The 24,762-nt window shown below is 44.2% G+C and overlaps 12 protein-coding genes across 12 annotated transcripts; 8 read left to right on the forward strand and 4 right to left on the reverse strand.

The window, feature by feature from the left end:
- Positions 1-244: 244 nt before the first annotated feature.
- On the forward strand, positions 245-1,247 carry DI09_51p10 (uncharacterized protein; the record flags this gene model as incomplete). Its single annotated transcript, XM_013381863.1, has 2 exons — positions 245-309; positions 548-1,247. The coding sequence occupies 2 exons, from the start codon at positions 245-247 to the stop codon at positions 1,245-1,247; spliced, it is 765 nt and encodes a 254-aa protein (XP_013237317.1).
- Positions 1,248-1,254: 7 nt separating this feature from the next.
- On the reverse strand, positions 1,255-1,623 carry DI09_51p20 (uncharacterized protein; the record flags this gene model as incomplete). Its single annotated transcript, XM_013381864.1, has 1 exon — positions 1,255-1,623. The coding sequence occupies one exon, from the start codon at positions 1,621-1,623 to the stop codon at positions 1,255-1,257; it is 369 nt and encodes a 122-aa protein (XP_013237318.1).
- Positions 1,624-1,679: 56 nt separating this feature from the next.
- On the reverse strand, positions 1,680-2,458 carry DI09_51p30 (uncharacterized protein; the record flags this gene model as incomplete). Its single annotated transcript, XM_013381865.1, has 2 exons — positions 1,680-1,813; positions 1,858-2,458. 2 exons carry the CDS (start codon positions 2,456-2,458, stop codon positions 1,680-1,682), a joined length of 735 nt encoding a protein of 244 aa, XP_013237319.1.
- A 711-nt stretch (positions 2,459-3,169) lies between these two features.
- DI09_51p40 (uncharacterized protein) lies at positions 3,170-4,065 on the forward strand (the record flags this gene model as incomplete). The annotated part of the gene is given in 4 exon segments (XM_013381866.1): positions 3,170-3,301; positions 3,317-3,526; positions 3,564-3,669; positions 3,770-4,065. The coding sequence occupies 4 exon segments, from the start codon at positions 3,170-3,172 to the stop codon at positions 4,063-4,065; spliced, it is 744 nt and encodes a 247-aa protein (XP_013237320.1).
- A 377-nt stretch (positions 4,066-4,442) lies between these two features.
- On the forward strand, positions 4,443-5,867 carry DI09_51p50 (uncharacterized protein; the record flags this gene model as incomplete). The annotated part of the gene is made up of 1 exon (XM_013381867.1): positions 4,443-5,867. One exon carries the CDS (start codon positions 4,443-4,445, stop codon positions 5,865-5,867), a length of 1,425 nt encoding a protein of 474 aa, XP_013237321.1.
- Positions 5,868-5,985: 118 nt separating this feature from the next.
- DI09_51p60 (uncharacterized protein) lies at positions 5,986-13,937 on the forward strand (the record flags this gene model as incomplete). The annotated part of the gene is made up of 2 exons (XM_013381868.1): positions 5,986-6,174; positions 6,267-13,937. The coding sequence occupies 2 exons, from the start codon at positions 5,986-5,988 to the stop codon at positions 13,935-13,937; spliced, it is 7,860 nt and encodes a 2,619-aa protein (XP_013237322.1).
- A 57-nt stretch (positions 13,938-13,994) lies between these two features.
- On the forward strand, positions 13,995-16,203 carry DI09_51p70 (uncharacterized protein; the record flags this gene model as incomplete). The annotated part of the gene is made up of 2 exons (XM_013381869.1): positions 13,995-15,120; positions 15,344-16,203. 2 exons carry the CDS (start codon positions 13,995-13,997, stop codon positions 16,201-16,203), a joined length of 1,986 nt encoding a protein of 661 aa, XP_013237323.1.
- A 159-nt stretch (positions 16,204-16,362) lies between these two features.
- Positions 16,363-16,674, reverse strand: DI09_51p80 (uncharacterized protein; the record flags this gene model as incomplete). The annotated part of the gene is made up of 1 exon (XM_013381870.1): positions 16,363-16,674. The coding sequence occupies one exon, from the start codon at positions 16,672-16,674 to the stop codon at positions 16,363-16,365; it is 312 nt and encodes a 103-aa protein (XP_013237324.1).
- Positions 16,675-17,192: 518 nt separating this feature from the next.
- Positions 17,193-17,519, forward strand: DI09_51p90 (uncharacterized protein; the record flags this gene model as incomplete). The annotated part of the gene is made up of 1 exon (XM_013381871.1): positions 17,193-17,519. One exon carries the CDS (start codon positions 17,193-17,195, stop codon positions 17,517-17,519), a length of 327 nt encoding a protein of 108 aa, XP_013237325.1.
- Positions 17,520-18,380: 861 nt separating this feature from the next.
- DI09_51p100 (tafazzin) lies at positions 18,381-19,051 on the forward strand (the record flags this gene model as incomplete). Its single annotated transcript, XM_013381857.1, has 2 exons — positions 18,381-18,675; positions 18,759-19,051. The coding sequence occupies 2 exons, from the start codon at positions 18,381-18,383 to the stop codon at positions 19,049-19,051; spliced, it is 588 nt and encodes a 195-aa protein (XP_013237311.1).
- An 893-nt stretch (positions 19,052-19,944) lies between these two features.
- DI09_51p110 (uncharacterized protein) lies at positions 19,945-20,850 on the reverse strand (the record flags this gene model as incomplete). Its single annotated transcript, XM_013381858.1, has 1 exon — positions 19,945-20,850. One exon carries the CDS (start codon positions 20,848-20,850, stop codon positions 19,945-19,947), a length of 906 nt encoding a protein of 301 aa, XP_013237312.1.
- An 831-nt stretch (positions 20,851-21,681) lies between these two features.
- On the forward strand, positions 21,682-24,609 carry DI09_51p120 (uncharacterized protein; the record flags this gene model as incomplete). Its single annotated transcript, XM_013381859.1, has 1 exon — positions 21,682-24,609. The coding sequence occupies one exon, from the start codon at positions 21,682-21,684 to the stop codon at positions 24,607-24,609; it is 2,928 nt and encodes a 975-aa protein (XP_013237313.1).
- Positions 24,610-24,762: the final 153 nt, after the last annotated feature.

A 24,762-nucleotide genomic window follows, 5' to 3' on the forward strand; every position in this document is an offset into this window, starting at 1 on the left:
CCAAATATTGGGTTGGCATTGTCTATTACTATAATGTTGACTTTTCCCCATGCATCAACGCTCGAGCAAAACCCCTTGGATTTTGTTGTGCCGTTTAATTTAAATAAATTCCTGTTCAATTTAAATGGACCAACCTTGTGCGCGTGATGAAATTTCGACCCTTCTCAGGTTGCAGGAGGAGAAAGTCTCCGAGTTGTCTACGCTTCACCACAGTATTGCCTAGATTTCTAGCTCTTATGTAGACATGCGCAATGCTTTTCAGCCCATCCTAAATCGTGAGGATCTCAACCAGAATAGGCTCTTGAGCAGGTATGCTAAATTTGTCAATTTGCTAGCTTGATGAGAAGAATAATATCGTCAGACACACCAAACAAATACGAAATTCTAGAGTCTTTTTATGCATTGGAAGAGGAAGAGAAGGGCAAGTCGCTCGAAAACCTATTCTTGATGTCAGTTGTGCCTGTTTGCTTATCCTTAGTTTGCTGGAATTTCTTGAAGAGAGTCAGTGCAGAAATAGGTGCGTTTTTATTTGCTTTATTAATTGAAGGCAGCTCGTCGATTCGATGGAAAGCATTTCCAGAAAATACCAAAGGCTACAGAGGGCCTTCAAGGAGCAATTTTCATCTATCAAATGTGCTGGCAGCACCCCAAATCTTTCCGACACACCGGCAAAAAGTATGCTAGCCCCCCACCAAGGGCCCGCGGAAGAACTTTATGAAGCCACCTTTTTTGATATTACTACTGATGATCTGGCTGAGATCAGGTCAGACTGTGAAGATACCTATAACCTCCGTGATGCTCCAAATCCCCATAACCCATCCATTTTGGGCCATTTATATTCTGGCGTCGGTGATGAAAATGGAATCCATTCTGGTGCAAAATTGAAGGCGGATATTTTCTGCGAGTACGATTCCACCAATCATGGCGAAAAGACACACATTTCTACAAAATTAGAAGAGCCGCCAGCAGAAAATCAAGATTTCAGCGTCAAATTGGCCCTACCCCTTTCCACAGCAGACAAAAGGGATGCTAGATGTCGTCCCTTGTTCAAGTATAACGAAAGTACAAGGATGCCATCCAAACGTCGTCTTCTGCATGGAAAAGCCTGTTCCTGCTGTTCAAAATATTACGAATGCCAGGATGACAAGGGATCGGTAGATAGAATCTCACGACACAAATTCCAACATCTCCCCCCGTCTACTCCACCCGGGTTTTGGGATATCGGCTTTACACAAAAGGAAGAATAATTTATTGTTAGATGGTTTTTAAATAAGGGGATGGGATGCTATTTTTCTCTAAAATCTGGCACAGATATAAAAGAGTGTCTAGTCCATTTTGATTTTCACCGTTTGGACTGCCCGATGCAGGAGGTGGGACCAAGGTGTTGGAAGACTGAACTTGTTGAGGGGGTAGTGGTGATGTCAAGGGTTCTGCGCCAGGCATGGTTGTGCACCGGCCTGGAAATAGATTTTGCCCAGCAACCGCTTTGGCCATTCGGAGCTGGATTCCTTTATCCTGAGAGACTTTGTAATCCAAATCAATGGCTTCCTTTAAGATCGATAGATTGATTGACGGGAAGCCATTGTTGTTTGATTGTTGTGGCTGTGGGCTTATCTCGCGCATTTTGAGTGCTGAGTGCGTCTGGGGTTTTTTGGCCAATTGATGCGCGGGATGTTCTGTTAAACGCTTATACGGACCTCGTTGGGTTCCCTTTGTTCTTCTTTTTCTTTCTGAATTAACACATTGGGATTCCAGGCCCCTGGAAATGCACCTGAAGCAAGGCCTGCTGTTTTCACACTTTTTACAAGCCTTTCTGCAAGGTACTACAAATAAATAAGAATCGGACTCAAATCTTACCACATGCAATTTGCACCTGAACCCTGCGCGCCTTTTTTGGTTCTTTTGAAACAGCAGAGTTGTCAATTTTGTTTTCCGGCTGCACATTTGAAGTTGCATTCTGAGGTGCAGCTTGCACAGGTTGGTTCTGAGGAAAGCTTTGAGTACCCTCGGAAGGACCAGAATCGCACGAGGAATGTTGTGCCGATGGAGATGAAAATGAAAGACAAAGAGAATAAAGCTCCATAAGACGATCCTTTAGTTTAAGCGATGAAGCTTGATCCCCTGGTATCTGGGGGCAAGCGGCTCCAATGACAGGCTCCATTCCCACCGCCGATAAAGAAAATCTTTGCGTGGGGGCAAGGCTGAATTTTGCCTCGTTGTAATTTGGGGTTAAATCTTTGTTTTGATGCGAATTCTGCTGACCTTGAAAGCGCTGTGGGTGTTGTTCGCCGTTACGAGAACGTGGATTCTGGTGGTTAACAAGGTTTGCCAGATTAAGAAGACCAAGATTAGGATGTGTTCTTGATATGGGTGTTCCGTCAAGCATATTCTCATCCGGCTGTTTTGGGGGTACCTTTGATGAGGCGGGAGGCGAAAAATTCGGTGACCTTGTTAACATCAAGTATGGGTCACAAGACCTTTCTCCAATAAAGCGAGATGTGAACTTTAGAGGACGTAAATTAATTGGTCCATTTAGCTATTTCTGCAAACCTGATTATAACAAATAGAAAACTGAAGGTGTAAAACGTGATTATGCTTTGTCCATCAAATAAGCATTTAAATTTAAATTTTATCACTGCTTTGAACATTAATAATTTCATAATCCCAACCCTAGATGATAATATCCCAGATATAGGAGTTTTCCAGGCATATCACCAAATGTAGGAATCACCCAGTGATGGTATGGCATCCATGGTACAAGAAGAAGCGCACCATATAAACCCACATAATTTTGATGAGCACAAGGCCTTCTACGACTGCGGCACCACCTCAAACGATGTCAAATGTTTTAAAAGTAAGAGCCGTTATCAATCTTTAGGCAAATGATTGGATACATGCGCTAAAATTTCTTGATGGAGGAGACATTTCGCAAGCCATCAAGGTTTTCAAAGAAATCGAGCCTCCAACATCTAAAGTCTTATATAACATTGGAAGTCTAATACTGGCAGCGCAAGAAACGGAGGACACACCTTTTTTGCAACATTTCATTCAGCAACAGGCACACCTTCACCCATCCATTTCAAATGAAGCACCGATTCAAGAGTACATCACAACCAAAATGTCGATTTCTTTGCAACGCTCCAGTCTCGAAGAGGTTCTGCAATTATATATGCAATCTACGCAACTTGATACGTTTTTTGCGATTGGCCATTTTCAATGTGGATATCTCTTTGAAGCTTTGGGGCGCCACGAGGAGGCCATAAAATCCTATCTTGCATGCATCAACGTGGGAGCAAATATAGTTTTAAACTGGTAGAGTTTTCGCGACAGTAAAGTCATTGACTATGAGCAGCTCGGAATTGACCTCAGATTGTGTCTTTGCGAGGCTTATTTTAATTTGGCGATAATTTATTTGAATGGACCAGATGCATATGAGGAGGGCATGCGATATCTTTTACTGGCCGCAGACAACATCCATTTTCCAAGACACGAGCGGATCGAGCTTTCTCTTAGAGATAGGGGCGAGGTATTTTGTCTATTTATTTTTCTTTTTTCCCAACTAGAGACGAGTTCCTTTTTCGATTAAAAAAGGAGCTATTTTCCGTCCAGGGTCCATTCGCCTACTTTATAATGAAGCCCCTAGTATTTGCACGGACAGTGGCATTAATAGTAATTTCACTTCTAACATACTTCTGGACTCTTTTCCCTCATCAACGGCGCTTCAAGTATGCCAGTGTCCCTGCTAATTATTAGGAAACTAGGAAAAAAGCAGATGTGGATCAAAAGATCTTGTCCACGGCTGCAATTAATGTTGCAACCGAGCTAAATAGCAAAGTTGTCAAGATAATTTTGGACAAAGAAAGATGCATCTACCGGAAATGGTCGATAATTTCCACAGAAAAAGAAGCCATATACGGATCACTTATGGCGCTTCTCAATGAAAAGGAACATTGGTATTTTAGGGATAATGAGGGAGACTGGGCGTCCATTACCAGTCCGCAGGACTTGGAAATCGCTCTCGAAGTCATGGAAAAGGAGAAGATATTTACGATTACTAAATTTTAACGACATACTCTTGTATTGCCTATAAATACGCTAGCATTTGATCGATAATATTAATAAGAGCGAGGCCAGCACTAGGTGTTGATATGCTTTTACAACCTCAAGTGCCATGCTAGACAGTCAATTGGGATTACATAGAAACCGCCAATTTCGGCGATAACCGTAAAAACATCGAAAGGCAACAGGCATATTCAAAACTCCGATGTGCCCAATTGCAAATCCATCCGCGAACATGACATCCAGCAAATGATCTTTGGAGGCGTTAGCCAATCATATGCGAGAATATTTTAAATTTTAAAAAATGAACCTTTTCGACTCGCATTCAACTTGATCAACCAAATCTTTTTAATATACTAATAGTTAGTTACACCTTTGCACCAATGGATTCCGAAAATCATAAAGAAAATCCCATCACTTTGGTCGGGAAAATCGAACCGATACATAATTTAAAGCCAGCAGGTTGGACGAAACCCCTGATTTTCTCATCCGTTGCTGCATCGATTGGATCTTTTATCTTTGGATTTAATATTAGCGTGATTGATGCGCCTTCACAAATATTTACGCAATGCGATTTGGAAAGTGGGCTTTCTGGCGCATTTCCGACATGCATAAATGTGCATGGCTACTGGAACCTTGTAGTGACCATTTTCTGCATCGGTGGCCTGATCGGGTCGCTTTCTTCCTCTTTTTTGATGAGTAACATCGGTCGAAAAGCAACAATCCTTTATAACTGCTTTTTCTTTATGGCTGGCGGCTTATTGATGTCGCTCAGCAGTAATTTGGCCATGCTGCTTATTGGTCGTCTTCTAATTGGCTTTGCCTCCGGTCTTGTGACCTGTGTTGTGCCTACTTACTTGGCCGAGATATCCCCAGACACCATTAGAGGCCAAGTAGCTTCGTTCCACCAGTGCATGTTGGTTATTGGAATTATTTTTGCGCAAGCGCTGGCCTTTCCGCTGGTCACTCCTGGATTGCAAACTTGGAGAATTCTGTTTTTCATCACTGCGGGTCTAGGTTGTGTTCAATTAATTTGTCTCTTCTTTGCTGCAGAATCGCCCGTTTTTCTTGCAAGTAAGCGAGGAATTGAGCATGCAGAAAAGTCGCTTAAAAAACTTCGTGGCTCAAAAAGCATCGCAGAGGATCTTTTGCGACTTCAAAAGAGGTCCTCGCAATCTGTATTTTCTTCAAAGCCGCTTTCCATTCTTGAGCTCATACCGCATAAAGAGGCTAGAAAAAGTGTGCTAGTTTCCTCATTTAGCCATCTTGCTCAGCAGCTTTCTGGCATAAATGCGTATTTCTTTTATTGCATGATAATTTTTGGAAGCATCTCTTTGCCTTTCAGTCCGAAAGTGATTCCTTTGATATTGGGTATCGTTAATGCCGCATTTTCCTGCGGTTCTGTTTTTCTTATCGACAGAAGCGGTCGTAGACCTCTGCTTCTGCTTTCGACTGTTATATGCTGTATTTCTACATTTTGTATTGTGATCGGATTTTTGTTTGGGTTGACCCTTTTGAAGGTTATACCGGCAATTACTTTTGTTGCTGGATTTGCCATTGGGCTTGGTCCTGTACCATGGATTATTGTTGGCGATATTTTCCCATCAGAAGCGATCAGCTCCGGGTCTTCTCTCGCAATTACGGTCAATTGGATATGCAACTCGCTGGTGGCCTTTGGAACGGAGATGCTTTGCAGCGTACTTGGTCCGTTTGCATTTTTACCATTTCTCGCTGTTTTAATTGCTTACCTATTTTTTATCCTGGCTTATATTCCGGAAACTAAAGGTACTGTACCCGCATACCTTTAAATTTAATAAACTTTGTTATCACGACACACCATCATGCGTGTACCGCATCATGCTGGCGATGTCGATATTGATACTCGCGCCCTATATTTTTCAATTTAATTTTGGAATTTAATTTTTAATGACTGGCGACCACCAGGTTTGGCCAAGGGATCATCATTTGTCGCCAAAACTGGAGGACGCTCTTGCTGCCATGCTTGGCGATCTTAATTTAGAGCATGCATTTTTGGAAACTAACGATGATTTTGGAAATTTTATCGATAAATTTTTCTCTTTTGCCGCTACTTCCTTTCGAACTTGCAAGGCTTTGGTGAACCATTTGATCCACCATTGCGACAATCTATTTGAAAATGCTCAATTTAGAGATCTATTGCTGCATAGGCTCCAATTCATTATTAATAGGTAGGGGCCCTACATGGAGTTTCTAATTTTAGGAATAATGAACGTCCTAAAGTTCATGCCATGTCAATTCATCTTTTAGTTTTGCTAATTTGCCAAGATAAGATGTCCAGTCTTTCTGAAAAGTCTTTGAAACTTTTCTATCAAAACATGCACTTGATCGCCGTAATCTTGTTCCATTTGGTAAGGCTAGGTGGCTGCAATATGAAAACACGTCGGCTTTGCAACGCTCTTTTTAAGAACCTCATAGCTGGACTCAAAAATTCATCCTCTATTAGATGTTCCTTTTTAATGCAGAAAGATCTTATTTCAGAACTGAGAGCAAATCCCCTATTATCTCAAGACTCGTTCGTATTGGGACCTTTCATTTGCATTTTCATGTCATCTTTTGAAGAAATTTCGTTTGCCAATTCAGCGCTTACTTATGTGTGTGAACAAATATTTTCATCCTCACCAGGAACTACATTTAGCGCCGTTTTGCAGCTTTTAGTGGATTCATTTTCTTCAAAAAATTATCATCATGTATTTTTTGAAACATTCTTGAAGCTCTTTTCACGACAGGTTTTAAGAAATCTTCAAAATACTCTGCTAAATACTCGTGTGGTCGTAGAAAAGATGTGCTCTTCCCCGGTTCCTGTGAATTTTGAAAAGGTTTGGAATCAGGGCCTTAGGGAGGGTGTTATTTCAGGGTTGAAGTCTACACTGTCATCTGCGAGAATCGAATCTGCCAAAATTATCCGCATTTTACTAGAAAAGACTGAAAGTGTCGACATCGTTTGCGACGTGGTCGCCTTTATCATTTCATCGGGCCTTTCAATAGATGTCCGGCTTTCAGCATTGCAAGCTTTTCATTTGCGTGATACCGTTACACAAAAGTTCAAGCATGCGCTGGTCGAAATGCTGATAACGCAACTAATCTTCCCTGTAAAGACCTCTGTAAGCTCACCTACCAAAGGTGTAGGGGAGATCAAAATCCCCGATAATGTCTTATTTTCGGTGCTTTCAATAATTGTTTCTCAGCTTGCAGATGATTCCTGCTTTCCTGATTCTCTGCTAGCGCTAGTTCAAAGTAAAAATGAAATTGTCCTTGCTTCTCTGGCATCGTGGATTTCTCTTGGATTTTTTTCAACCAATAGAGACTCTCCAGATCTTCCTCCCTTTTCAATGCAATCAAATCTGGCTATTTGGCAGGTGATGACAAGATCAATTCTATTGGAAGGTAGCGCTCAGGTTTACACATCTCCAGTTTTCAAATCTGATTTTGTAAAGTCATTTTCAGAATGGGCTTTGCGATTACCGCCAGGAAATATAATTCCCAGTCTCCTTCTTTTTGGATTTGTATCGGAAATTTTTAAACAGGAGCCCATTTCCTTGCATTCGACTTCAATTTTGCAGCGCCTCTTTCCGGTTGCAATTTCGTATGCCATCGCATTTAACGATCCCGAAAGAGCGGGAAAGATCCTTGCCGTCCATGTTGCGGATCGTTCTTCTTTTATAGAGCTTCTTTTTTCGTGTAAAATCTTCCATCACCAAGGATTTACCTTGAAAGAGCCTCAGCAAAATGACTCCTCAATGTCGGCATTTAATTGGACATTATCGGTGGCAAGGTTTTTTTCTGGCTTGGTGGCTGTAAATCAAGAGTTGCTTGATCCGATTTTGGAACATTCATTTGTGTCTTTGGCCCCATATGGATATCCAAATATTTGGAGTTTTCTCTATAAGTATCTGGTAGAGGGACCTTCATCTTCCTCTATTAATTCGTGGTTGGGTCAGAGATCTTCTCTTCTGTTGAAATGCATCGAATTCTGCAAGGAAGACCACAAGAACTTTGTGTGCCTCTTGAAATTTATCTTTGCTAATCTTAATGCAAAAGACATTTTGTTGAAGATTGGCCACCTACTTTTGCTTGAGCTCCCCTTTGCTGATTCGCATCGAATATTTAAATTATTTCTCTCAAGCTCTTCTGTTTTACAGGAAATCACAGAGTTGTATTACTTGTTTGGGTGCAGAATTATCAAAACAAATGATCCTCTGCTAATAGCTGAATACTTTCCGCATTCCCTTTCCGGAGAATATAAAAACCTCTCAACGTTGCCAGCTTTGTTGCTGAAAAAGATGAATGAACATTCTTCTACGCTGATAATCAGAGAGTTGATAGCTGGTGTTCTACTTTCAGCAGCCTTTCTTAACAATCATGACCATGATGCTCATATTGCGTTTAATGATCAAGATCCCGAGCCTCTTTTAAATGAAGAAATAGAAGATACCTCTCTTGATGTCATTCGGATCTTTGAAGTGATTCGTGGTATTCAACTGGTCCTTCATGCCCAAACACTCAATACGCAAGTCTATTCATCATCAAATGAGGCTGCTTTAATCATCCCTACTCAGGTAATCATTAAGCTTTTGAGACTTGTTTTGCATAAACCCTCTCCTTTGTTATTGACTGATCACTATTCAGCCCTTGGGGCAATGGAGGATTTGTTTTCAGATAACATGCCTCTGCTTCGTTCAAAGGACCAACAACTTGTGACTTTCATTGAATCTATGGCTCTTTCATATCTTGCGTCTTCATCGAGACTTTCTGCACTTATACTTTTGCATGTTTTGACGGGCCTCGTACCGCAGTATCGTGCATCGGAAAATTACCATTCAGAGCGCATCACACTGCTCATTTATTGTTGTATCTTTGAGAATGCAGAGGATTTTCCGGAAGACCAAGAGAACGACGAATCCAAGATAGACAATATTTTTCTTTCATCAAGAATTTGTTCCATTGCAACGACTCTTTTCACTGCATTTGATGTTGGTAAGGAGAATTTTTGCAGACCCTTGTTGGAAATTTGGCGGCTATATCATGAGCAGGATGGAACGAATGTTGCCGGTGAAAGAACCCTATACACTCCATTTGTCGAGTGGAATGTCGCTAAAGCTCTTTCTACGCAGCTTATTAAATGCTCCATGACTAACACTCATGTTGCAGAAGAAGAGGATCCGCTTCTGATCATCGAATATGTTTCCAAATCCTATTTCCGATTTCTTGATGAATTGATAAGTGCACCCGGTCACTTGAGGCATCGTCAGGAGACCCTTCTGCTCAGGGACTTGAAACCTCGAAAAGATCTTTGTTCTTTGCTTGATGCATTTTGGGGCGCAATCTCTGATCAGCTGGTTTCATCCAATTCGATCGATATTGACGGCGAGTCCATGACGCGCTGCATCTCTGTTCTGCTACACCGTTTCTACGAATTCATTTGCAAGGGGCCCCTGTGTTGGGACCCAAGTTTGGAGATCAGGGAGAAATTTTCTCAGCTTGCTTGCTGGATAACACATCAAGTTGCCTCTAGCCAGCCACTTCATGTCTGTGAATCAATTCAGAGCCTTTTCGAGAGCATAATTAAATCGGAAGATTTTACGTCATTCCCGAAGGCATCCCATGAAGAGATGAAAACCTATGTCTGCTCTTGGCTCCCTCTTCTTAATCCAATACAAGACAATTCGATATGGGCTCACAATGCTAAAATTGCATGTGAGATCCTTGGTTCACCGGCCAACTTGATAAGTAAGCCTCTTTTAACGGAAGCTGGAAAGCTCCTTACAAAAGTCCCTTTATCGATTGAGCTTTTTTTTGGTTCCTATCATGATCAACCCGTAAGCGATGGATCGTTCATGTCACCGGCCAAAACATCTTCCTTGACACGATCTAGCTGCCCTACGCCGCTTTCAGCATATGCTTTAGGTGTCATTAAGGTAGTTCAAATGGAAAGAGGAACCATATCGATGTTTTCTATTGACGATAGCCTTTCACCGGCAGAGCATCTGTCTCTCTTTGATGCTGTCCTTTCAATGAGGGGTAACCAAAGCGGGGATGGACCCTGGGGCCATCTCTTTCTCTCAAATCTCACGAGTCTTTATGAAATTGCTTCCAAGGCCAGTGGTACCAAGTTGGCGGAAAACGAAGAGATCATTCTTGGGTGGGCAAAAGCCGCAGAAAGAAACCACCTTCTGTTCCAAGGGCGTTTCATTGATGCGTTGATCACAATGATATCTTCTGAAGACGATGAAAGCTGGAAATCTAAAATACTGGCCGTTCGTTCGCTTTCCATGATGATTTCTTGCGCCGCAATGGAAGGAAGAATCGGAGCTGTTATTGAAGCCGTGGCCAGGCGCAACATTCTCTTTAGTTCGCATCGCACTCTTCAGCAGACAGCTATTTGCTTTTTGGAATCGCTTTCAGCACCGAAAACTGCTTCTCAAACCCCTCCTTCGGCGGTCTTGGTTGCGACGGCCACAGAGATTGTTTACGCAATTGTTGATGCCCCTTCGCATTTATCTCGTACCATCGGTGGGCTTTTTGGACGCGTCTTTTGGGAACCGCTGCCTAGAGCCACCACCCTTTTATTGGTGCTGATGCTGCGTTCTGCCCTCGGACCCGCCAGCCATGGCCTATTGAATGCGGACGGCCGTCGCAAGGCCGCTCTATTTTCATCGCTGCTGCCGATGGTTACTACGACCCAGATAGACCTTTTATTTATCACCTCAATGCTTACTCCATATCTCTTGAAAATGGCGGAGGGCGATCCTATCGCAGCAAATCGCCTGACAGCATCGCGCGCTCTTGCCTCCATCGTTACAGCTATGGATCAAGACGGAATTCTTTCTGGTACCTTTCATGAGAAAATCCATAGCCGGTTTCTTCAATCGAATTCGGACAATGCTTCAAGTGATGACATCGATGATAACTGCCTCAATCATCCTCAAAATTGCAAGTTGCCTGCCGACAACCTTCACTTGGAGTGTCAACTTTGGGCAGAAATCAAATCGGGGACATCTCAATTGAAAGGGGGACACTCTGCTGCTCTTCCCCTTTCGTGGATATTGTTAACCCGTGGCTGGAGCCGCTTCAATTGTCTCGAACTTGTCAAAGATCGTCTCCATACGCTTTGGCTTCCGCTTATTCTTCAAAACGAGCTTGGAGCCGCCCTGCTTCTGGAAAACATCGTGCAAACATTTGGCCTTTTTTTCGTTCCTTTTTTACGAGAAACTATTGACTTTGTATTTTCAAATAGTCGCATCGGTCAGGATGATGGTAAAGAGCGCGGGTTGGAAAGGCTCCTTCATGCGATAGTAGATGCATATACACACTATAACTGGATTACCATTTATCCCCATCAAAACAAGCTCGCCATCTCTGAGACAATGCCAGATGCTTCAGCTACTTTAATTGAAGCCCAGGTTTCTGATATCGATTCCCCGCCCATTTATGATGGCCGTTTTTCGCCTCTCATGTGTTATGTTCCCGGTATTCTTCTTGGGGCACTTGCGCGAAAGATGGCCGAAGCCCCTCCTGGGCTTCCTCAGTTATTAGCTCTCGATGCGCTTACTCGCTGGGCAGAACTTAGATCTGCCCCATCCGCTTCGTCAATTTTGGAGATGAAATACGCTCACTCCATGGGTGCTATTCTTCGGCAAGCTTTATCTTGTCAAGATCCCGGAGTTTCTACATCATCCTATTCGGACTCCACTTCTCCTGTACAGGGGCTCTCGACATCGCCAACCATGTGTGCTAGTTTGAAACTTGAGTGTTCATCTAACTTGGATATAGTCTCATATGAACACTTTCTTGCTGAACTTTATTGCATCAGGCTTGTTCCGCATATTTCAAATAACATACGCTCACAGTCTCTTACGCTTTGGAAAGTTCTTGTCGAACATTCGCCTAGAACTATTTTTCAAATTTTGGGCGATATTTTCAGATGCTTGGCCAAGGGGCATCTTCTTTTCTTTCCACCAACCGAAAACGTTGAGAAAGAGGACAAGCTTGTTGAGTCCCGTAGTCAAGAACCAGAATCAAAAGCTATGGCCGAGCTTTTTTCCAAATTTGGCGACAAATTCATTGAGCAAAGGTCGCAAGATGCCCTGGATCGCTGTCTTCAAGGTACTCCCAACCGTGGTCAAGGTGCCGTTATAGGCATGCTGGTCCTCCATGTGCCCATGCTTTCCCAATCTTTCAATACGACGATTCGCGACTATGCACAACGACACAAGAAAGGTGTTCCTGTATCCCAATCTCCTCTCGGGCCGGTGTTGAAAATTTTCAAAAGCTTTGACGATTGTGTTGATTCCTATCTTCCATTTCTCTCCTCTTTATTACAACTTACGTTGAAAAAGGACGTCATCATATTACTTCGTTGGCTGCTCAATGCTGTTCTTCCTCCGTTTCCTAAGCAAACGAGCGACCCCATGATGGGGAAAAGCTTGCTGAAAACATCCACTCTTCTGGTACAAGCATTTCATAAACTCCTCCCAGTAAGTACACACGTGGAAATCCTTACCACTTTGCTTGATTGGGCGGTTTCCATGACCCAGGAAATTGCTACCGCAGATAACATGATCGTTTTGATTGAAGTTTCATTTGAGCTTTTAGAAATATTCAAAGTTCCAGAGCCATTTGTGGAGAGCCTTCCATTTGTTTTACTTCTTGCTTCTGCTAATGTTCGCTTGGATGTTGACGATGCTGTTGTTGAGCAGTTTGTAAGGTCTCTACTTGGTGTTTCTCCGTCAATTCATTTTTCAAAATTACTGGCATCTTGTGGATGTGTTCAATGTGGCTGCAGTACGGCCAGTCACTTCTTAAACAAAATTATATTGCATCACAATTGTGAGGAGCTGAGCTCACTGCTGCCGTTAATTTTGCGTGTCTTGGTGCAGGAACCTGATGTCGCTATGACTGTCATGCCGGAGTTGTTTGGAAAACTTTTCTCAATCTTCCTTTCGAAGGAAGGATATGCCGTAAATAACAAGGGCGCCTCTTCGCCTTCCTTAACCGCTTCGCTTCTTCTTTTAACTAAAGAAAACCGCACATATTGTGAGTGCCTCAGTTGTTTCGACGATGATATTTCTACGCTTGAGATTGGCCCCTGCGTTAGAGGCCCGCCAGCGGCAGCCCGTAGGATTTTGGAGTGCTCCACGCTGATGGGCGAAAACATGGATGTAGAAGCGGCAGATGCTGCCATCAAGATATATGTGGGAGCTCTTGTTTCACCAGGATCTGGAGAGGATGATAGGCTTTTGTGCGTCAAAGGTCTCCAGCGTTTATTGAATGCTGCTGGCGGCATCGACCGTTTAGCTGCAACTCCCAATTCAAAGGTGCCAAACTCCGGGGTATCCCACTCATCGCCGCTGCTAAGCATTGCAGGCCCGTTGATCCGCTTGCTTGGGGAGCGCTTGTCGCCTATATTAGCCGTTGCGCTTCTTGATCTGCTGGTGGAAGATATTTTGATGGTTCTACCAGTTACCATTCCTGCAATGCGCGTCTTTGGGCCTCAGCTCTTCCGATGCCTCTCCAAATGGCTCCTCAACGCCTTGCCTGCTCAATCTCCCCCTGCGCTTTTCAATGAAACGGAGGTCAAAATTGTGCAACTCGCAAGCAAGGGTCTATTGCTGGCAGCATCCATGGTGCCAATTGCTATGCGAGCACCTCTTTCCACCGAGCTTGCCGGTCGTGGATACGTTCACCATCAAGATCCAAGCACTAATTTGAGGAAAATACTTGATGAGCGTCCTAAAAAAAGTGCCGGTTTATATGAAACTGGTGACGCTGATCAAGGCGAGGTTTCCGCAGCCGTAGGTCGCCTACTAGCGGCACTCGAAGCGGATGTCGCTAATAAATAAATTTAATTTTTCCTCTACAAGCTGATGGCGGAGTCCCTCTCGCCCAGGCCCCTCCGGATGGTTATTCGACGGCCAACAACAACCACTACGACAGCGATCCAAGAGGACCGGAAAGTAAAACTAAACCGGAAGTCGGATCATAGAGCCGCTATGGCCTCTACATTAGCAATCAACTCGATAGCCGTTGCGGGCTCCAGTATACCTACTTCAAGCCACTACCCAGAGCCCTTGCGATCACCTTTGTCGGCCAATGAGCCTTCGTTATTGGCTTTACCATCCGTTTTTAATTCTCTGCACTCGAAATCGGACCTTCTGCACCATCCATCAAAATTGTCCCTTGCGCAAAAACCCAGACGTTCTGCCCGCATCAAGAATGGACCAAAAACAACGCCTGTCAATACAGACGATTTTTTGGCCTTCCCAACCGTTGAGGTATCAACCGGAGACAAAATAGAAGATCTGGATACTGAGGACCAATACAAATCTGCAGAAAGGCAAATCATAGACAAGGTCCAAATTGAGGAGCAAGTGAAGGTAAATATTGAAGCAAAAGCCGATGAAAAATTGACTCGCAAGAAAGCTACTTTGAAATTCCGGAAGAAAATCAACTTTAGCAAGGGTACAATGGATCCGATTGATAAATTGTCCGCTACAAGTCTAGTGACCGAAATCAAAGCTATAGACATCCCCGATGCTATTTCCTCGGAGAAAACCGAGGAAAAGGTGAATATTCAGAGCATAAAGCACATCATAAAAGCTTGTGATGCGGAAGAGGGCCTCTGTTTTACGGATGTTACAAACGGTTTTCCAGACAAGGCTGTGGACCTCCCAATCACAGGGCGGAGAAGAATTCTCCAAAACCCTGAAGAAGTACCCAATGAAGACTTTTGTTGGAACTGTCGAGGTTCTGGAAAGTTCATCTGTTGCGAGTCATGTCCCCGCTCTTTTCATTTCCTTTGCACGAACCCACCAATGGAGGAAGAGCTCGCTTCCTCTGCCTCTAAATGGTTTTGTAGACATTGCAATGCACAAAAAAAGATCAAGAAAAAGCAATATGCACGCAAGGAATCGCGAGGTCGCACACCGGCTAGAAATTTTCTCCAGCTCGTATCATCAATATTAGAGGGCAAGAATCCGTGCGCTTTTTCGCTTTCTAATGAAATTCTACATACATTTTCCAGTGGTAAGTTCCAACTAAATACAGCGCTTGTTTCCCGCACTTCAATACCTTCTACTTTTGTTGTGTTTTCATTTCATTTTTGCGCCACATTCTGTCTCCTTTTAAATTCCAATTTTTAGTGGGCTGCGATGCTTTCGGAAATTATGTCGACCTCGAGGAATATAGAAGCCCGGGGGCACAGACCATCAGGTATATGCGATCGTCTTTTACTGTAGATGGAATCCAGAAGACCTATATGGAATACCCCTGATCCCGCAAGCCCTCATCCTTGACTGCATTTCCGTCGATTCAATGCCTCTAAGAAATCATTTTAAGGAAAAAGGATCTCTGAAAAATGGGGACGAAAATAAAAACCCTCGCATGTCGGTATCAGCAGCGTCTTACATGTGTCACGGCTGTGGAGGCTCTGCATTACGGGGGCCTATGATTGAGTGTGATTTTTGTAGCTTCTCCTGGCACCTCGATTGTCTCAATCCACCAATGGCCATGGTTCCAGCAGCTTCAAAAAAATGGCTTTGCCCGCTGCATATTGCGCACCTTCGGCAAGGATCTCGGCGGCGGAGGCTTCTCACGGCACCAGTGCCCCGGTTATACAGTAATTCGACGCTTCTGGAACAGATTGATGATATGGACGAGGTCCAAATTGTGCTAGCCCCGGATGATAGCGATGCTTCGCATGTTCGATTCAGAACTCGAGCCAGAGGTGCGTCCACAGAATTACCACCACCTTCTACTTCCAGAATCATCCAGCTCGCATTAATGGTCCCAGAGAACTGTATCAAGCTTGCCTTCATGGATGCCGTCAATGGGGCGCGACGGCTGGAGCGTCTCCTACAGCTTGAAAATCAATGGGACTGTAAATATCAATGGAACGATGGAAACTACAAATATCGTTGGGATGATAAAAGTTGGGATACTCATTTGGATCATAGCGACATCTCTGATATTCGGAACCATCGAGGTGACGAAAAGCTTTTTCCAAGTACACCAAATCATCACGCTGGTAGGGACAGTAATTCAGATGAGGAGCCTCTTGGTATTCTTCTTGGAGCCATTGAGGCCGTAACCGCTCATGTACATGAATAAACAGAGGTTGAAGACATCCATGAAAGGCCGGGGTTCTTCTCTTGCAGCTTTGCACAGCTTGGATGTATGGAATGAATGTGTCTCAATTTACAAATGCTTTTCAGTTGTACACGTACAATGGGAATTAGATTTATTGGTTGCGATTTCCCGGCATGCTTACTAGTTTTCATCTTCAGAGGAGAGTATCTCGGAGATGCGAGCACCGTGGCGGTCACCGGCCGCCATATGTCTCTTCAACCCCATACTCCGGTGCATTTTCATATAGTCAAATGAAAAGGCACTCAGCTGTTTACTCTTTTCTGAAAGTAACTCCGTACCATAATGGAGTTTTTGGTCGATCTTTCGTTCGTGCTGAAGGAAGAACGGGTTCAGCATGGTGTCGTAAATGGCCTGAGCACCGCCGGTTTGCGGTGACACAAGCCAAATCAATGTTGAAATTTTGATAAATTCATAAAAAGGGAACCTAGCCATTATGATGGGATGAAAACCTATCCGCAAATTAAAGGTTTCAACTTACCATGAAAACAAGGCATCAGTTACAAATGAGACGCTACAAAAGGCACCAAAGACGGACCAGTATTTGAGTGTGTTCATAAACTGATCTCGCCTGCCGCTTTTCAATGCCTTGAAAGAGCAGTATGAGGGGTATAGACAGCCGATTGCGACCCTATGATAATGAGGCAACCACATACCAGACGAGACGTGAGATGGAGATTTCCATGGAATTTAATTTTAAATTTCGGCCTTATTTTTAATTACTTGAAGGTAACTGCTTCGTCCCTCTCTGATTGCTAATTACATCCGTTGGCTCTCACATCCGTACAAAGATTGTGGTGTGTAAAACTATAACACATTTATATGGTTTGCTTGTATCTGCTGTGCATGCGTCTCGAACTTATCGGGCGGGCAGATGTGCAACGCCGGACCCTTTTACTGCATTATACTTTTGACATTGTCCATTCTCCCTCATAAGCCCATCTTATATTTAGATGCAATACGTTGCCGCCTACATGCTTTCCATCATGGGAGGAAACAGCTCACCCTCCAACACGGATATCACCAAAATTCTCTCCTCTGTCGGTATTGATGCAGACTCGGCTCGAATTGAAAACCTGCTGAGCTCCATTGGCAACAAGGACGTCTTTGAACTCATCGAGGCTGGCCGTGCTAAGCTCGCTAGCGTTCCATGCGGAGGAGCCCCCGCTGTTTCCTCAGCAGGATCTGCCGCACCAGCCTCCAAGAAAGAGGAGGAGAAAAAGAAAGAAGAAAAAGAGGACTCAGAGGAAGAGGAGCCCTCTTTTGATCTCTTTGGTTAATCCATTAAAGATCTAATTAAGCGCGACAAAAATACAAATAGTCTCCAGTATCTGCTTATTTTGAGCTTATGAACATTCAATTTACTTTAGGCTGCTCAAATAGCGTTAAATCTGTCCATTTCAAGTATAAACCTCCAGCCTGGTATCGCAACTTGGTTGCTGACAGGTGTAAATGGCATCATTAAATGTGGGGCAGATTTGAAATTCCAATTTCGCTATTAAATTTAACGAGCACTCGCAACTGCAATTTAGGGTCTTTATTTGGCTGCTATGCTTTCAGATGTGGCAGAGTTTGCAAAGGGAGAGCTTTTTCTGGCGTTCATCCAAATCTTGTCTTTTCCTGCTGTAGCATTTTCCGTTGCAGCATATGAACATATACATGAGCGATACCCTCTAGTATTGTTATGTGTAATAACTAGCTCGTATCTCCTCCTTGCAGGGTTTTTTCTCATGGTGTACCAACTGAAAAGCGGTGCTCTGTACTTGCATGTGGGCGAAATTTTCATATTTTATGTTTTTCAGAATCCGGTCTATCTTCATGTGTGCACATTAGCATGGGCAACCGGCCTCTCGATTGTTTATTTTATTTTGGTGAAGCTGTTTTCGATCTTGTGCCAATCGCCACTGTTGCAGGGATTTTTGAAAAGCTGGAATCTAGACCGTTTTATTTTAAATTAAGAAAATAGTTTAAACTTTTCAATGGTAGCAGGAAGCCGTCTGATTATCGGGCTTGTACTTGTGTTGTGTAAGATTTTCCGGCCTTGGATAAAGGTTCCAAAAAGTACGGGAAAGACCATACTATTGAGGCATATAAGAGGCGAAAGCAACCTTCCCATAATTTCTTTCTCAAACCATCAATCCATGATTGACGATCCGTTCATGTGGGCATGGCTTCCGCTCGTCCCGCTTGTCGTGCACCCTGAACGGACAAGGTGGAGTTTAGGTGCGCAGGATTTGCTGTTTCGCAATGCCATTTCGCGCTGGTTCTTTTCTGCAGGGCAAGTGGTCCCTGTTTTTAGAGCGCCAGGAAGCTTCCCAACTATAGCTGTGAAGACCGCTATGCAAAGACTCGCCGAGAACTGCTGGATACATCTTTTTAGCGAAGGACATATCTATCAGAACCACAATGATGCCCCTGTTCTCCCATTGAAACCAGGTAAGTCTTTTTTCGCGCCAGCCTCCAGTTCGCCCCTCGCCGATTTATTGACTTTTTGTTCGATTTTCACCTTATCGTGCTAGGGGCTGCATTTCTGATAGCTAAGCATTACGAATCGACAGGAAACGCTCCTATAGTGATCCCAATGCTTCTCTGCGCGTTTCAACAATTCTTACCAGCACACAAAATTATACCACGGTTTCTCTCTGCAAGGACAAAACTAATTATTTCATCCCCTGCAAACTCGGGAATCACAGCCACCTTTCTACGCTCGCTGGACAGGCTCAATCAAAGAGAGCGCATTGCCAGAATATCTTGCGAACTGGACCGGTCGGTTGCACGCATTTATGCTAGAGCTATGTGTGAGACATATTGATATACAAATGGGTCTCAATTGATTTTTGAGCTTTTAGACGTGATACTCATGATTTTGGTCTTATTTTTTCGCCAGGTTCGATCCCTGCTGGTGAAATTCCAGCGGCACTAATAAAGATTTCAGATAGGCCACTATTATTTTCCCGAATGAATCTCTATTCATATTTATTCGAGCTCACAGCATCAAAATAACCACCTTTAAGACCAGCAGTTGAGCTATCAACTAAAAAACTGGTATTTTTGTCGTTCCAGCTTCGTTTTGAGAGCCGTATTTGGGTTTCAAACACAAGAGGCAGTTATATCACATACGTTAGTCTCAAATTTGAGGTCAGATTTTCTAAGAAATATCTTGTACCGTTTCCTTGATCGGAACCATTATGGAGTTCATCCTCGAGCTTCAAAAAAACACTATTTTCAAAGCACCGAAATGAAGTTTGCACCCCAATAAGATCTTCAAGGATGGTCTTTCGATCAACGCAAGTTAGTTTGACAAAGCATCACCCCATTTATGTTGAACAATGCTGCCCCGTTGGAGCATTTTTCGTTTCTAGGGAGGCTTTAAGCAAATCCAAGTGCGGGCTTTTTGATTCGCGTTATGATGTCCTTGTTTGCTGATCTAGCCACCTCACTTTAATCCGCCTAAATGGAGCCAGTATGTATTTCCAAATACGAACCTAAGGCTTTTAAAATGGCGTCTAACTGATCGTTTTGATCTTATTCCTGGTAGCCCTCAAAAGTCCAACGTGGGTTTTGCATTAGTCGATAGAGACTGTGCTCTCACTACTTTCCCGATTTCACCAATCTGGGCACCCCTGGTTCAATACAAGTAAGTGTGCTACGTATCCCATCATATCACATTTGCATCCAAAAGAGCTATTTTATTGCCTATAGCGCTTATGGCTCAGAATGCGAGGAGGAAGCGACAAATGGCAGAATTGCCGTCGTACTTGACGTCTGCACTGAGGAGAGGGAGGACGAACCCGATTGGCTAAATTGGGTAGATGTGTTTGGGGTTGAGCCAGAGCATGTGGTAGTATACGGTGTGGAGATTGAGCCAGAGCATGTGGAGGTAGAAGGTGTTGGGGTCGAGCCAGAGCACGTGGAAGTAGAAGGTGTTGGGGTCGAGGTTGCGTTTGGTTCCTTCCGAAAATAAGTGCATTTGACGATGCGCGTAGCTATAACAGGAAGCTCAACTGGGTTGCTGCACATGGTTATCAGACCATCAAGAAGCAGAATTGGCGGCTTAACAGTAGAAACCGAAATCATGCGCTGTGGAGGTGGAGCAATGCAACTAGCGGCGGCAGCCTGAGAGGGCAGAGAGGCTGATCGATTCCTTCCCACAGTGCACACATAACCCACTTTGCAGTAGGACAGAATTCCAGAAGGGCAGTCAACAATCGTTCCAGACCAGCAGCTAGTCGCGTTTGGCGCAAAATAACAGTAAGAGCCTGCGGATCTGCCTTTACAAAAGGCTGAAACCCGAAAAATATCCTCTGGGCGTGTGGGAAGGAACATAAGCGATGCATTTGGAAAATGGCTATATGCTGGTTGCCTTTGAGCTATTAGATCTGGAAGGACATTGGATAAGTTTGGCATAAATGACGTATATTCAAAGGCGTAAGACGATGTCGGGCTAACCAACGCCGATGAATTCGAAGCAATGGACTCTGTTGCTTTTGGAGCCGTATATTCTTTCTGATATGAACCGGAAGTGGAAGATAAATATAGACTCTGCGACGCAGTTTGAATCAAGGGCACGGAAATAAGAAAGATAAAAAAGGAACATAAAATACAAGACATCGTGAGGCCAAGCAGCACACGTGTTGAGGCCATCGAAATATACCACACAACAATGGCGGAGTGATTACAAATTTATGTGGATCGTGCTAAAGGGGCGATAAATAGGGGCATCGGGATGCTCATCAGGCTTTCGTATTATATCTGTACAAAAGGCTAAATTCAAGATAAAAAGGAAAAGCATGCTCTCAAATGCAAGTTGAGGCCATCAAATTCATGATGCACAATTCAATTTACAGCGGTGCAATAGCAAATTTGGCGTGGAACATTGTATTTTTACAAATTAAAATATAAACATGCAATCGATTTGCACATTTTAAAATAGGACTGCTCTCTGCCCTCATGCAATCCACCTCCAAGTCTACCCATAAGCGTGACCGGCTCCTCGAGATTGAACGGCTGGTTCAGGCCAATTGGGCCTCACACAGGACTTTTGAAATCGATGCGTAAGTCTGCATGTCTCATACTAGTGATTCGCAAGGGACACCAAAGTTTATGGCCACATTTCCCTTCCCATACATGAATGGCCGACTCCACCTTGGCCATTCCTTTTCACTGTCAAAGGCAGAATTTGCCATTGGCTTTGAACAGCTCCGGGGAAAAAAGACGCTGTTCCCATTTGGATTTCACTGTACGGGCATGCCTATAAAGGCATGTGCGGATAAACTTGCTTTTGAGCTTCAGAATCGCGCCTGCACCGAACCCCAGTCCTCAGTATGCGAGATTGCGCCCTCATGTGGAGCGGGAACGATAAAGGTACACGGAGTTCACTGATCGCCGTAGCATTCAAAAGTTCTGGCAAAAACGGGCAATGAGACTTCGCAATTCAAGATCATGGAGGCGCATGGCATTGCTTGTGAAGAGATCCCAAAGTTTGCCGATCCGGAATACTGGCTTGAATACTTTCCGCCTCGCGCAATCGAGGACTTGAAGAGGTTTGGCATCAAGGTCGACTGGAGACGCTCGTTCATCACGACAGACAAAAATCCCTACTTTGACTCGTTTGTCCGCTGGCAGTTTAATTTGCTCAAACAACAAGACTTGGTTCGATTTGGAAAGCGATATACCATTGTCTCTCCTAAAGATATGCAGCCTTGCCAGGATCATGATCGTGCTTCTGGAGAAGGTGTAAACCCGCAAGAATATACAGCCGTTCTTTTTAGAGTTGTTCCGGACGTGAAGTCTGACCCGCTTTTTGCGCTGATTTCGGAACCATCTCAACACGGCATTTCAAACGCACAAGTTTACCTGATTGCCGCTACGCTTCGACCGGAAACTCTATATGGTTTGACAAATCTTTGGGCATCCGCCGATATCCAGTACGTCGCATTTCGCCATACTGCTGGGTGGATTGGGATCTGCACGGAGAGGGCTCTTCTGAATGGATCCTACCAAGGATGGACACCCACCATGGGCTCCTATCACATAATTTGCCCAATTTTGGGATCACAACTGATGGGCGTCAAGGTAGAGTCTCCAATAGCCTCTTCTTGCACCTCACCATCGTCTTATGATGACTTATTTGTGTTGCCATTTCTGAATTTGCTTCCCGATAAAGGAACAGGGATAGTAGCGTCTGTGCCTTCCGATTCTCCAGATGACTATGCTGCTCTTTGGGACTTGCGACAGAAGCCAGCCTTGAGGGCAAAGTTTGGCATCTCGGATGAAATGGTTCTTCCATTTGAACCAATCGGTATTATCCAAACCCAGGGCTATTCCACTCCACTTTTGGCTTCTGAGCTCTGTGCTACCTTCAATATCCGCTCGCAAAATGACAAAGAGGCACTTGCCAAAGCCAAAGCCCTTGCCTATAAGGATGGCTTTTATTCTGGAATCATGCTTACAGGCCCTTATAAGGGACAAACCGTGGCAGATGCCAAGCCTTTGATCAAAGCGGATATTCTGTCCTCCAAAAAGGCCATTTCTTACTGCGAGCCAGAAGGAAAGGTTGTCGCTAGAACTGGGGATGAATGCGTGGTTGCGCTGATGGACCAGTGGTACATTGCATATGGGGAACCTTGCTGGAAAGAAAAGGTTGTAGCTCTTCTTGGGTGCATGGAGCTTTTTCATGAAGAAGCTCGCCATCAAATGGACTTTATCATCAATTGGCTGGGTCAATGGGCCTGTGCTCGGTCGTTTGGGCTTGGATCTCGCTTGCCATGGGACACTTCTTTTCTTGTTGAATCGCTGTCGGATTCTACCATCTACATGGCATATTACACCGTTTCGCATTTCCTACAAAACGGATCTCTAGACGGCTCTGGGGGCACCATCGCTGCATCGGAAATGACAGGTGCAGTGTGGAGCTTTCTTTTTAACGGATCTAGTGCACAATCAAAGTCTGATATTCCGAAAGAAGTTCTTGCCTCGTCCCAAATCCCACCTGATCTGTTATTGAAAATGAAAAGAGAGTTCTCCTTCTGGTATCCGATGGATCTTCGTGTTTCGGGAAAGGATCTTTTATTTAATCATTTAACCTTTATGCTTTATGCCCACTGTGCGCTGTTCCCAAAGCCATGTTGGCCAAAGGGAATGCGCGTAAATGGTCATCTTTTGTTGAATGCAGCAAAGATGTCTAAATCGACCGGGAATTTTATGACCCTGTCCGATGCGTTGGATAGCTTTTCGGCCGACGCCACTCGATTTGCACTTGCAGACGCCGGAGATACCCTCGATGATGCCAACTTTAGCGTGGAGACTGCAAATGCAGCTGTTCTGAAGCTGCACACTCTTCTTGAATGGATGGAGTCTGTGGTTTGCTCGGATTTGCAAAGGACCGATGAAACGGCCCTAAATGTGTTTGACAAAATCATGCTGGCCAGGATGGATGATTGTGTGCAAAGGGCCTACGATGCTTATGATAAGATGCTTTACCGCGAAGCACTAAAGTGGTCATTTCACGAGCTTACTAATGCTCGCGATCGATACCGAGAACTGTGTTCGTCCGGCTCTACCAAATGCGGCCTGCATACCATGGTCATTAATAGATACATCCGGATTCAAGCTATCTTGATGTACCCGATTACATCACACTTTTCAGAGTATATCTTGGCTCTGATTGAAGGGAAAGAGTTTCTTCCTGAACGGCCGCGTTGGCCTGCAACGTTTTTGCCGTTGCAAGAGGTCCGCGAGCTGCTTTCTATTGATGCATACGCGATCGATGTAGAGTATCGCTTGAGAATAGCGCTTGGATCGATGAAAAAAGGAGAAAATGCCCTCACCATCATTGTCGCCAAGGAAATCCCTTCGTGGCAGAAGATCATAATCGAATTGCTGGAGTCTCTACATCGCAAACAGGCAGATTTTCCTCACAAAGTTTGGTGTGAAGAAGATTCCGCCATCATTTCACGCATGCATGCTGCTCTGAAAAATAGCCTACCACCTCTTCCAAAAGAAATCTCAAAGAAAGTGGTCCCATGGATGGTTGAATTGAAAAAGAGAGTCGAGTCTGTAGGCCCTTCCGCTTTTAATCGTTTGCTTCTGTTTGACGAGATGCAAATGCTTGATGTTTTCCTGCCTCATTTAAGGCACGCCCTTTCTTTGCCAGCATTGCCTATTTTTACGGTGGAAAAGCTTTCGGCCAATCAGGGCAATGCCGCCTCTCCCCTGGAGGCGTTTTTGATGCAGAAGATGACCCTGGCAATCCCTGGCGAGCCTGCAATAGTGTGTTATCAAGCAGAAAAATATTCGACTGAAGACCTGGCGTCCCGCCTGCAGGGCACCGGTTTGGATGAGATATCAGCTAACGGACATAAATGTTAGTTCCTTGTGACACAGACGCTTAAATTTTCGTAATTTGCTTTTTTGGAATTTCAAGTTGCCTTGGTGCGTGCCATGTGGGAGGGGAGGGGAGGGGAGGGAGGGCAGTGCATTTTAATTTGAAATAAAAATCCCAACTTCCAATTTCGAATGGAG

The sequence above is a fragment of the Mitosporidium daphniae genome (genome assembly GCF_000760515.2).
Source record: "Mitosporidium daphniae strain UGP3 chromosome Unknown contig-51, whole genome shotgun sequence".
In the NCBI taxonomy this organism is placed as follows: Eukaryota; Fungi; Microsporidia; genus Mitosporidium; species Mitosporidium daphniae.